The sequence below is a fragment of the Hyperolius riggenbachi genome, chromosome 2 (genome assembly GCF_040937935.1).
Source record: "Hyperolius riggenbachi isolate aHypRig1 chromosome 2, aHypRig1.pri, whole genome shotgun sequence".
NCBI lineage: Eukaryota > Metazoa > Chordata > Amphibia > Anura > Hyperoliidae > Hyperolius > Hyperolius riggenbachi.
In genome coordinates, this window is record NC_090647.1 from 52,159,995 (window position 1) to 52,173,872 (window position 13,878).

The 13,878-nt window shown below is 45.4% G+C and overlaps 1 protein-coding gene across 2 annotated transcripts in view; it reads left to right on the forward strand.

Annotated features, from left to right (window-relative positions):
* The window catches only part of LOC137543748 (cyclic nucleotide-binding domain-containing protein 2-like), a 326,577-nt gene that overhangs the window by 187,018 nt on the left and 125,681 nt on the right, over positions 1 to 13,878 (forward strand). For both annotated transcript variants that reach the window (XM_068264880.1, XM_068264881.1), the window contains exon 12: positions 3,363 to 3,421. In XM_068264880.1, the coding sequence (XP_068120981.1) occupies positions 3,363 to 3,421 (59 nt within the window). The remainder of the gene's footprint in view (positions 1 to 3,362; positions 3,422 to 13,878) is intronic.

The window sequence follows — 13,878 nt, forward strand, 5'->3', positions numbered from 1 at the left end:
GTAGCCCATATATGCTAAATTTGGCTACAAAGGGTGCCTAGTGTAGCCAAAAAAGATTGTTTTAGTTTATAAAAAAGATGCTGTTATAGGCAAAATTTGTTGGGCTATAAAAGGGCTCTAGATATAGCTGAGAAAAGTGATTACTATGACCTAACTTCTCCCCACACTCACACAGAACCCTCCCCTGATGGTGCCTAACCCTAAAACAGCCCCTGGTGGTTACTATGACCTAACTTCTACCTACTCTCACACAGAATCCTCCCCTGATGGTGTCTAACCATAACCCCCTGGTGGTGCCTTACTCTAACCCCTCCCGGATGGTGCCTAACCCTAAGACAGCCCCTGGTGGTTACTATGACCTAACTTCTACCTACTCTCACACAGAACCCTCCTCTAACCCCCCCTTGTGGTGCCTAACACTAAGACTCCCCTGGTGGTGCCTAACCCTAAGACTGCCCTGATGGTGCCTAACCCTAAGACCCCCCAGTTTGTGCCTAACCCTAAGACCCCTCCAGGTGGTGCCTGACCCTAAGACTCCTCTGGTGGTGCCTAACTCTAAGACTCCTCTGGTGGTGCCTAACCCTAAAACTCCTCTGGTGGTGCCTAACCCTAAGACTCCCCTAGTGGTGCCTAACCCTAAGTCCCCCCTGGTGGTGCCTAACCCTACCCCCCCCCCAGTGGTGCCTGAACCTAAGACCCCCCTCCTTCCAGCTTGTGATGCCTAATCCTAATCCCCCCTGCACACCTGAATCACAAATCTCGGCTATAAAGATGTGCCCTTTTGTAGCAGAATTAAAAACCTTGTACCTGAAAATCTTGTAGCCAAATAAAAAATATGGGCTACAAAGGGGCACTCTTTTGTAGCAGAATCAAAAACCTTGTAGTCAAAAACTTTGTAGCCGAATAAAAAATATGGGCTACAGTAGGGCACCCTACTGTAGCCGAAAACCTTGTAGCCAAATAAAAAATATGGGCTACAGTAGGGCGCCCTACTGTAGCCGAAAACCTTGTAGCCAAATAAAAAGTATGGGCTACAAAGGGGCGCCCTACTGTAGCAGAAAGTAGCCAAACAAAATATGGGCTACCAAGGGGCGCCCGCTTGTAGCCTACATCAAAACTCGGGCGCCCTTTTCACCACCTTGTAGCCGATATTTGCAGAAATAACATTGATGTCTATGGAGGCGCCCTTTTCATACAGGCAGCTCAGGCGCCCTTTTCAACTGATCCCAATTGTTCTACTTCTTATCCCTCCCACTCCATGTGGATATGTTGTGCACTGTGTGTTATCCCTCCACCTCCAACCTTTACAACAGAATGCATTGGTAGCCTTCAAGCTAGCAACATGTCTGTAAAGAGCACAGCCCAGAACTGTTGCCCAAGGGAGTAAGTCTTGTGTGTACTCATCCTTAAAGAAAACCAGAGATGAACGCTTTGGCACAAAAGAAACATATCCCCCGATCGATTTGACAAAAGAAATACTATACCTGGTATTTTTGCCGCTCTCTTGTGCCGGTTTTTATTTTTTTTATTTTTTTTTTTATTATATTAATTAAAACTCAATTCAAAACACAGTTCATTAGAAGACAAATTATTTAGTGGGCTGTGTGCAAAATGAAACCACCATTTCTAAAAAAAAACCTCTTATGACTAACAAATATACGGTAGATTAAAAAAAAAAAATTTCAATATGCCCTTACTATTATGATTCCTGAACAAAGCCAGACTGAATGCTTAGTCTGGGATTTTATCATGGCTGTTAACAAGCAAGCTGAGCAGTGAAGAATGAAACAGAGAGCAGGGTAGGTGTTTTCTCTAATGTTCCCACTGATATACATGGTAAAATACATGAGGGTGCTTCGTCTCTGGTTCACTTTAAAGCAACCCTGCAGTAACCTAAAAGAGAATAGTAGTTATTTGCCTCTGTAAACGGAAGACTCTGGATCCTTCCTGGTCCTCTCTCTGTGTCCTCATTCCCTCGCTGTTCCGTGTTCAAATTTGGCTTCCGAAGATAGCTGCATCTGTACCACGCATGCGCGAGCCGGACTCATGTGTGCACAGTACAGATCTGCTAGTCCTCAGAAGTACTCAGGGGGGAGTACTTACAAAGGCTGCCCGAGGATAACGGAAGACGTATTCCACCTGCAAGTTAAATAACTTTAACAGCAGACAGCTGTCAACCACGGCATGGAGAGAAGACATGGAAGACTCTATGGGATCCAGTGACTTCCTTCTCCATGGGTGAGTTATCTAACTCCTTTATTTTAGGCCACTTCAGGGTTGCAGTAAGCCTTAAACACAGGTACAAGAACTGTCCCTTAGGAGGCATTTTGAGGCTGGAGGGCCGACAGAGTGGCGACAAAGAGGCAGGGCCTTTCTGCCAAGTTGATTCAGGTGGATTACTGACTGATGGGCTGAGGGGGTTTGGAGGGCTGCTGTACAGATGCTTAATTCTCAGGAGATGTGGACCGCTTAGCCAAAAACCGTCAAGTTTTTTTTCTCCTTCTGAAGGCACTGTGCTGCTGGATTGGTCATGCGGTGGTAATCACTAACCACAGCTCCTCTGTATTAAGACTTTGTATTTGTATAGGCAAAAAGTTTTGTATCAGGATGATACCATTTATTGGCTAACTTAAAAGAATAAGAGTAAGCAAGCTTATGGCTGTAAAGCCTTTGTCAGGATTCAGTCCTGTTTTCTTGCAAGCTGATGGAACCGACAGCTATATACATGCAACATCAAAAGGGGATACATAGATTTTTTTCGAGCATAAATACATGTATTTTTGTATAGGTGTTTATATCTTGTCCTTTGTGGCACGATTGACCACATACCTTTACTTTGTCTCTATGCATTCCTATTCCTCAGATATTCCCGTTTCCTGCCTGTGTCGACTGACCGCAAGCCTGTGAGTGTAAATATCTGAGAAATTAGACCTCATAGAGACAAAGTAAAGGTATGTGGATAATAACGCTTCAGAGGAGAGAACAAATGTGAAGACTCTACTGTTTTGCAATGCCTGGTACACACTATGCAATTTTCCGTCAGATTTCGGGTTGAATCAATCGTTTCCAACAAATCCGATCTGATTTCCGATCATTTTTTCCGATCGATTTTCTGATCACTTCTGTGCAAAATCAGAAAAACGATTGAAAATCAGGTGGGACCTGTCGGAAATAATTGTTTTGACTCAAAATCTAATGGGAAATTGCACGGTGTGAACCAGGCATTATACAGACAGATTCTTCCAGATATCTTTTGATAATTGAGACTAATTGTACTGTGATGCCCAGCGGCCAATGGCTGCCTTTCACTGAATGGCACATAGGACCGCTCTTCTTAAGATTATACTGTTTCTATATTTCAGGTCAGCCTCTGAGTAGAAACACAGTCAGTGAAGAATCCCGAATTGGGTCTTCAGCACAGGTACTACTTACTATATTTAATGCAAGCTTGTTATCCAGAAAGTAATCATCTCTCTGGTGCAAAAGATATTCAGAAGTTCAAAGGTTCAGCTCAGTGAAGTCACACTCTATACTAACCAATACACGATAGAAGCAGGCCCGGATCACACCAGCCTATAGGCACAGATCTCCTGGCACCTTAGACTTCTCCCTCCTTGATCCTAAAACCCCCACTTAACTGCTGTCATGCTGCTTGTTATTTCAACCCCTGCTGGTGGCAGCTATGTGGACTTGTGAACTTTACAGGAATTTCCACTGTCCACCACCAGAGGTCTTACCTCCTGTGTGAAATTGTGTTTATTTTCGCTTCAGGTTTGCTCCAGTGAAAATAATGTAATGAAAAAAGTGCTTCATTTTTACAATAATTATGTCTAAATGATTTAGCCAGTGTTTGCCCATTGTAAAATATTTTAAATCCCTGATTTACATTCTGACATTTATCACATGGTGACATTTTTACTGTTGGCAGGTGATGTAGCTGCTGCATGCTTTTTTGGCAGTTGGAAACAGCTGTAAACAGCTATTTCCCAGAATGCAACAGGGTTCACAGACAGGAAACTGCCAGAAGTACCACGGTACTCAGAGCTTCTTGTGGGAGGGGTTTCACCACAATATCAGTCATATAGCGCCCCCTGATGGTCTGTTTGTGAAAAGGAATAGATTTCTCATGTAAAAGGAGGTATCAGCTACTGATTGGGATGAAGTTCAATCCTTGGTCACGGTTTCTCTTTAAGACACTAAAGTTGCTGCTTCAATACAAATCCAAAAATAAATGTGTTATTTATTGTGTTATTTATGAGCAGGTTGGGCTGTAAAACACCAGCAGAATTATCTGCGCATTCTCTCCATGTTCTTTCCTGACATGCGGTAATAATGGAATATTTGTGTAGGACGTAATAAAACAAATCCAGAAAGGAAACTTTGTGCGGTTTGTTTTATGAGCAAACAATTACATTCCAAGCAATGCTTATTGATCAGCTCTTTTGTGTTTAATTCAATATACAAGACAGCGTAGTTTAGCTGACACATGTTCAATAATGGAATATAAAGGATCCTTTTATCTCTTGTCTGCGTGTAATATATATAAACATCAGCACTGCGTTCTTTTCCAACCCTCCATACTGCAATTATGCTTAAACACCGCACAGTAAATATACACCTGATGCGTTAAAAACTAAAATACTTATTATATCTTCTCCCCTCCTATCAGTTTCAAAACATCCTCATACTTACTTGCATGGGCGTAGCAATCACCCCTGCAACACCCGTCATCGCAGGGGGCGGACCAGAGGCTTTAGGGGCCCCTCCTCCTCCTTCCTGTTCACTCACAAAAACCATGTGTAGGAGCATGTGTCATTTTTTCCTGCTTCCTGGCGCTGCTTAACAGCAGAGCACTCTCAGCTGCCATTCGCCGGCTCCGGATCACGTGACCCTCATGGGGTTGAGGAAGGGTTAGTTCTCTCATGAAGCAAGGTGAAACATTTGCATCAGGCGCAGAGATTACAGGGGTGGCATTTTGTTAACAGCATGCAGTCACAGTAGGAGGAGAAGCGAGAGGAGAATGAAGTGAAGAGGTCATCTTTGGGGAAAAGCAGCTTGTTGTGCTGTGTGAGGAGTCTGACAGTGAGTGAGGAGGGAAGAGGCAGGAGAGCAGCAGTGCTTCATTTCGCTTGAACAGCAGAAGGGAGGAGGTGGCACTGCTGTCCTGACTGAGGAGGAATGGAGTGGCTGAGGGTGAGCAGTTTGTTTGTCACAGACTCACAGCCAACCAGTGTGCTAATGTGTTGAGCTGCAATATGTCATCCTCACAAGTTTGACTCAGGCAGCAAAAAGTCTAGAAGCGGCCCTGGGTTCGCGTATCAAGGGGGCACCATGCTATCATTTTTGCAGGGAGGCCCTATTAAGGATAGATACGCCCCTGCTTACTTGCACTCTTGCCCTAGCTTCATAGAGTCATGTGTCTACATCCTAAGGGGACCACCTTTCTGCATCTGTTTTTTTCAGGATCTCAAGTCTTCCTGTCCGCGTTAAGTTCCTAAAATTGGATCAGATCAGAAAAGCATCATGTTAAAATGGGGCCCAGGCAAGTACCAACTTTGGGCCCACCCTTGAAGGCCACCTGGCTTTTTTTTGCAAGGCACTTGTCTAGGTTTGCCTTGAGAATAATCTAAATCAGATGAGATTTTGCTGCACTTTAAAAATGGCAGGTTTACACTAATTGCATGGCAAGCATGGTATAATGTGATTTTCTTGTTATTTTCCTATGCTGCATGAAACCCTTCCCTTATTTTTTTATTTTTTGGGAAATCGCAAGTGCTATTACAGAATGGATAAGAAATGGAGTGCCTGTCCACATTCATGAGCCTGTCTACACTCATGGGTTGTGTTGGAGATGGGATGTGGCGCAGGGCATACTGCAAACAGTAAGGACATCCACACTGAGCATGCACAAATACAGTCTGCACATGCCAGTTTGTTTAATGGTAAGACATAGACTGTATTCATGCATGCCCAGCATGGATGCTCTTGTGCATGGCTATGTTCCCAGGCAGAAGATAGACAGGGACCCAGTACTGACACAGTGAGATGTAGGAGGATTGGGGAAGTCTCTAGGCCAGCCATGGGCAAACTATGGCCCGCGCGTGCTATGAAGCTGGCCCGTCGATAGAGGGCCAGCTTCTGCTCCTCTCCCCTTCTCCCTCCCACCATCCTTAAAATAATATGTGCAGAGCATGTACAAGAAAGCCAACTCACCCTATCACACTCTGCAGCTGCAATCTCCATGGTAACGGCAGTGTCATGTAACCTGCTCAGCAGTGTGTCAACCGTTCATGGAAGAGTGCCTCCCAACTGGGCATGTGCAAGTATAGTCCGTGCATGCCCAGAAGAACACAGCTGCTTGTGCACAGCATATTTCCTCCCCTACACGGCTTCATTCTATTAAGCATGTGTAGACCTTACTGCGCATGGCCTCCAAGACCAGATTTTTACTTTTGTGACCCTAGGCCAAGTATGTTGTTGCTCACCTTTCTTGTGCACTAGTGATCTCCCCATTCCATGTGTATCCCCCTCTTCCATGTGTACCATCCATGTACTGTAGCCCCTCTCTTTCATGAACAGTTCCTTTGGCATCAGTTTTTCCATGTGTTCTTCCCTAATTTCAACCTCCTCTTTCCTATGTAGCAACTCCTCTTTTATGTTATGGTACTCCCTTGGACTGCTGCCTGCCGCCCAAGACCCGGGCCTTTGTAGCCTTTCCAGAAACCAGCCCTGATGACTGCACATGGAATTGGAGGCTACTGCACATGAATGGAAAGCCACAAGAAAAGTTGGCCTAGGGGTAGATCGATTGTCCTGCAAGACATCTGGTGGACCTGACTGAGTGGGGGAAAGGCAGAATCTCCCTACAAATGCACTGAGCAGTTGTTTCTTGACAGGTTCTGAATAGTATACAGTTTATATATTTATTTACTCTACATATCTTGGCATCCCAAACCTACTACACTAGAGGCTCTTTCCTATTATCTCCCCTCTTTTTTTCAGTGGTTTCCTCGACACCTATTGTCCTCCATAGAAAGCTTTTATTTCTGATGTGAACCTACAGCAGGATGCAGGAGCGTAACTAGAAATCACCGGGCCCCCCTGCAAAAATGTGGATGCCCCCCCCCCAGGTGCCCGCTCAGGGCCATTTTGGGGGGGCAGGAGGGGTCAGAGTATGATTAAGCAGGAAGTAGCGTCAGACACTAACAAAGCGGAACCTCCGGTGGTGGATGGAGGTATTGCTGCCCGGTGCTGCTGCCACTATGATAGATGCTGGAGGGGGAGCGCTCACGGGACAGCCTGAGGTGAGGAAAGTGGATGGAATGTCCCCCCTCCCCACCGATGTCCAATGCTCTCCCCTCATGCTGCAACTCCTTCTGCCCCCACAAACCGGCCCTGAGTGGGCCCCCCGCGGCTGCATGGCTTGTAGCCTCTATTGTTACTCCACTAGCAGGATACCTCCTGCTCACCCACACCTGGCCCCCTCTATAGAGCAGAAAGGGCCACTCGGGTAGACATCCCAGCAGCTCCTCATCTGCTCAAGTATCACGAGTAAACTGTCATCTGAAGAAATCACAAAACATAGTTCCTGGTGACTCTTGTCCCCCGTGTAGATGTAGCTTTAGTTTGGAAATGTTTTTTGACGTTTGATAAGTTCATTTGAAGTCAGCCATGCCCCGAATCATCCCCTTAGGCCACAATTACAGTTTAAGTAGACATCATTCCTGCTTTCCATACAAAAACCTTCTACATCCCCACCATCCTATCCAGTCTTATATCTCCCCATTAAAAATGCCTGTTAAATAGCCTGCTGACGGTCGGGGGCCTCGCTGTGCACCTCTCACGCCGGCGCGGGATCATCTGCAGCCTGAATGATAATGGCAGGAGGGTCGTGTTTGGCGTTAGGCACGGAGGGAAGACGGGAATCAGGCTGGAGGCGATTGTGCTTTACGACGGAACTCTATAAATGAGCAAACAACGGCCTTCTGCAGCCAGAGTGTGAGACGTCATATTAAGTTACCTCGCAGACAGCTGGTGCTGGCAGAACAATGCTGGAAACTAATCGGTGTCATCTTTTATTGCTGACACAGAAATCAAATATGTAAAACGCCTCTTGTGGCTTTCAGCACTTCTTACTGTCACCGGAGTATTCACGCAACATTTCCAACTCTATGCACATTTTCTTCTCCTCCAGGTGAGATGGGTTGTAGTGTGGGCTTAACTAGAAAATATGCCCCTCCCTCCCAGCAAAACCTTGATGGGTTCCCCCCCCCCCTCAGTGCTCACATCCCTCCCCTCGGTGACCCTCAAGCATGGGCCCCGCTGTGTACGGCGATCAAAGAGGGACACCCTGAGAGAAAAAGCACAGAGAACACGGGCGCCCCAATTGTGTAGTAAATCACAACAAAGAGTCGACTGATTTAAGTAGAGAGTGGTACTCACAAATGAAGGTTGCAGGTGAGGCGTCCCTTACACAGGCTGAGATTTTCTTTGGCACTGTATTTGGCCTGAGGAAGTGGGCAAGGACCCACAAATCGCATTGCCTAGTGCTTAGTACAATTTTTGAATCTTATATAGGAATTTGTTGTCATTTGAGGTAAGCCACCTTAACCTTTTTTCTTTTTAGCTGTTTTTAAATCACTATTTGGGTGCCTCTTTCCCCCTTGTGTTACCCACTTTCAAGCATGGGTAGCAGTGCTACACTGGGGCACGCTGCTTCTACTCCCCCTCCCCCTGGTTAAGTAACATACAGATAATTGATTCCAGGCTACAGCAGGGTATTGTGAACAGGATAGGGTCTGTAAAGAAACTCTCCATGTCAGCCTATGCAGGCGTTAAAGAGAACCTGTACTGAGTAAAAATATTTAAAATAAACACATGAGATAACTTCAAATGACAATAACAATAATCCCTTCCAGTTCTGACAATATTTTGTCAGCTCTGAAATATATCAGTTGCTGTCAGTAAAATATCAGTTGCTGTCAGTCATAACTGAGAGGAAAACTGATGTACCAGGTAATGTCAATGTTTCCCTATGGCTCAAGTGGGCAATGTTACAGTTTAACTGTGTGCTGACCAGAAAGATGTTATGGGTAATGGCCAATGATTAATATTCGCCATATTATATGTTCATATTGTTTGATCCACAATGCGCCTGCACACAATCATCTTTACCACTGGCAGACAGGAAAAAACAAAAAAACTAGACAGCACCAACTGCCATTATTTATTGATCACCACACCCACTAAGTAGGCTAAAGGGTTGTTTTTTATGCATATACATATGCACAGAGGGAGATACTGGTTGCTTGGCAGTTGGAAACAGCCGTTATTTTCCACAATGCAACAAGGCTTACAGACAGGAGACCATGGTCATGACATCACACTGTGGGAGGGGTTTCACCACAGTATCAGCCAGACAGACGTCTCTGATGATCTATTCGAGAAAAGGTAAAGATTTCTCATGGGAAAGGGGGCATCAGCTATTGATTGGGATGAAGTTCAAGCCTCGGTTACAGTTCCTCTTTAAGAGGGCAAACCCAGCAAGTGTCCCAGTTAGTGTTGGGCGAACACCTGGATGTTTGGGGTACGGGCCGAACAGGCCGAACATGGGCCAGATGTTCGGCATGTTTGGCCCGAACCCCGAACTCAATGGAAGTCAATGGGGACCCGAACATGCCGCAATACGGCCCCCCTATGGGGTCGCAGGCATAAGGGGGGAGCATGCCCCGATCGCGCGGGGGGCGGAAATTCCCCCCACCCCCTCCGCTAGCGCTCCCCCCTCTGCCCGCTTCCCCCCTGTTCGGCGGGCATTGAATAGTTCGGGCGAACCCGAACTAAAAAGGCCGAACACCATCAGGTGTTCGGCCGAACTCGAACATCACCCGAACAGGGTGATGTTCTGCAGAACCCGAACAGTGGCGAACACTGTTCGCCCAACACAAGTCCCAGTACATGAACGCAGTCACTAGCGGTATTGCTAGTCTGATCACACTTTCAGCATTCTCCGCAGATGTTTCCAGCAGTCCATTGTTAGGTCGGATATCGGTAAAGCAGATCTGAAACGACCTTTCTTGTCCATCCGTTACTCGTGTACGGAGGCAGGAAGCTCCTTCCCCGAGCGGTCGCAAGAACACTCATAATTTACTGCGTAGAGTTTCTCCGTCCCGCCACTGAAATATTTCATTTACGAATGTGGAATTTTTGCAGTATATAACAACCACAAAAATGTTTCGCTTTTTTTTCTTCCCTTCCTCGTTGCACGAAATGACTCCTCACTCCTGCTACTTCCGAATCTGTTCTAAATCTAGGCCCGCTCTGCCCGCTGCTTTTCCAACCATTCTCAACAACGTTGACATTGTAATAGTTTTGTCGTATTTCACCGGTTGGCCCGGTCCACTGGAGTGCCACTTGTTTTATTGCTCCCCTTTGTGAAGCACAAATCCCCTGGTTTTTCCTCAAGAACATTCTGTATTTTGGCCCAGAGCCGCTCACTCCTGGTATTGAATGTTTGTGTAATGCCAGAGATAAATTAAGCTGCTGAGTGCCAAAGACTTCTTTTTTTTTGCCGTTCTTTAATATCCGTGAAACCAAACAGAGACCCTGCTCCGTGTTTGTTGGCTGTCTAATGGCACATATAAATCTTCAGCTCCAATACCTTCTTTGTATATAAATAACATCTTTATACTGCTTAACTTACTTTATCTCTGTGTTCTGTACTCTCTTCTAAGCTGAAAACCTTGGATCCATCTGAAAATGGCGCCTGCGAATAATGGCGCACGGTGTTGCCGCTAATTTATTTGCCGCTTATCGCTATTTAACGTTAAAGCCTTATTGTTATTTAGCGTTAACACACAGAATCCTCTCTGTACCTATCCCTAACCCCTAAACCTCCCCTGGTGGTGCCTAATCCTAACCACCCCCCTGGTGATGCCTAATCCTAACCAACCCCCTGGTGGTGCCTAATCCTAACCACCCCCCTGGTGGTGCCTAATCCTAACCACCCCCCTGGTGGTGCCTAATCCTAACCACCCCCCTGGTGGTGCCTAATCCTAACCACCCCTCTGGTGGTGCCTAATCCTAACCACCCCCTGGTGGTGCCTAATCCTAACCACCCCCCTGGTGGTGCCTAATCCTAACCACCCCCCTGGTGGTGCCTAATCCTAACCACCCCCCTGGTGGTGCCTAATCCTAACCACCCCCCTGGTGGTGCCTAATCCTAACCACCCCCCTGGTGGTGCCTAACCCTAACCACCCCCCTGGTGGTGCCTAACCCTAACCACCTCTATCAGTGGTGCCTAATCCTAAGACCCCCCTGGTGGTGCCTAACCCTTAGACCCCCCCTGGTGGTGGCCGTTTTGCAGTTAAATAACGTCTGCAGTTTGGCTTATGTAGGGCGCTATTGATAAATAACTTTACTGTGGGCAATAACGTCTGCTGTTTGGCATACTGCGCTATTGATAAATAACGTTAGTGTGTGCCACCACTGATAAATAATGTTAGTGTGTGCTGTTTTTCTTCTTTTTTCCCTGTGCGCCATTATTATGCAGTACTAACGATAAATAGCGATAAGCGTATCTTTTTAATGCGGCGCCATTTTTATGCATAGGTGCTGTGCACCATTATTCACTGATCCGGAAAACCTTGTCTTGGGGTCCCTTGGTTAGAGCAAAACTGAAGCAGAAAAAAACATAAGACATAATGAATTGTATGTGTAATATGGATAGTGAGCACTCAGTACAATATTAGTAGCAAAGAAAAGTCTCATATATTTATTTTCAGTTACTGAATCTGAGAGAGCCTAAGCGCTTTGAGTCCTATGGGAGAAAAGTGCTATAGTAAATGTTATTGTTGTTATTATATAGCTTTTTTTTTATAGCATTGCATCATTCTCTCATAATTGCAGTTTAGAAACCATACTCTGTCTTTTAAGCTTTAAAACAAAACAGAAATAATGAACCTTTGAACTTCCCTGCAGTGCAACCTTATCTCAAGCTGCCTCTCACTGTTTCTTGGCTTTTTGAGTGCTTCAGCAAACAGGACTGTATTTGACCCAGTGTGTCGAATAGCTCAAAGAAGCTCTTTTGCATAGATAACAACTAAAGGTTTTTTTTTTTAACGCTTAATGTACTAGAAAACAACATGAGGGTTTTTTTCTTTGCTACTAAAGTTCTATTTCTAAACTGTATTTCACATAAAATTAATTATATGTTTATTTTTTGCTTAAGTTTTGCTTGAAATCGAGTCATGTATATTTAATAGAGTCATAAAGCCTTCACCATTTGCTATTTGTGTCCCTGTTGTACAGAGTTGTTCTCACTTCATAATGTATCCCTGGCGGTGCTTCAAACTTTGTGAAACCTTTCAATTTTTGAATACTGTATGTCTTCATAATCATAGCATAGTAGATACAGGCAGGCAGGTCTCCATGGGGCATATACAGTGAGGGAAAGAAATATTTGATCACCTGCTCATTTTTCTTGTTTGCCTTCTGACCAAAAAAAAATGACCAGTCTATGATTACAATGGTAGGTTTATAGCTATAAGAGACAGAATGACAACAAAAGAATCCTCAAAACCCCACTGTGCCAAAGTCAGAGCTTGATGTTCATTGTATTTGATCCCCAATCAACCAGCAAGATTTTTTGGATCCCATTTGTATGCAGGTAGCGAGTAGGTTGAAAATGATCTTGCCAACTGTTGCCACCTTCTCTCCAACCTGCCTGTTGATAGTCTTGTAGTCCAGTCCAGCCTTGTGCAGGTCTACAATCTTGGCCCTCACATGCTTGGACATCTCTTTGGTCCTGGCCATGGTGGCTAGTTTGGAATCTGATTGATTGCTTCTGTGGACAGGTATTGTTTTTATAGGTCTTGTAACAAGCTTCCTTACAGAGAGTGCTCCTAATCTCAGCTTGTTACCTGCATACACCTGAGATCATACTGGTTGATAGGGGATCAAATACTTCTTTCACTCATTACAATACACATCAAGCGCTGACTTTGGGGCACTAGGATTTTTTTTTTGTTAATCTGTCTCTCACAGCCACAATAAACCTACCATTACAATTATAGACTGGTCATTAGTTGGTCAGAAGGAAAATGAGTAAAATCAGCAGGGGATGAAATACTTCTATCCCTCACTGTGGATTGCTTGTATTGGCAGGGGCTACTTGATTTAGCTTGGAGCAGAAACACAGTCAAAGCCAACACCCTAAAATGTTGTTGAAGAACCAAGCTGGAGCAGCACAGTGTCAATCTACGAAGTGTGGAGTGATTGTCTGAGGTGGTTGGCAACAACCAAATCTAACGTAGAAATCCTGTTATATGGTTAACACACTGAGATATAGGTTACAGGTTATTTGTCAAACTGCAGTTGGATGAATAATCTTTAACCTATTTCATCAAATCATCTTGGTGTGCTCACTATGACATGATTTCGGAAGGACTATTAGAGGGGGGCTGGGGCTTGGTGTGGATTCTGGCACAGCCCAAGTCATCGTGCTCTGGTGTGTGGATTCAGAGCCGGGAGAAGGTCCTCCAGCACCCAAGGCTGAGACATCAATGTGCGCCCCTCCATACCTCCCACCCGAGCCATTACACACTCATTGCTATGAGACTAAGAGGTGCCCCAGGGCCCCCAACCCCCCCAACACCTTAATCTCTAGTTATCTGGCTTGCAGTCGCTGCCATGCATCCCCTTTTCTTATTTCTCTCTGCTTCAAACACAATAGAGGAATGATAGCTGAGTGAGTTGTGCGCCACACTCCTACACTGCGCCCTGAGGCCGGAGCCTCTCTCGCCTCTGGCTTGGCCCGGCACTGTGTGGATTCAGCACTCGGGGTGAAGATAACAGAAAGTAAGTAATGGTTTGGGTTAGTG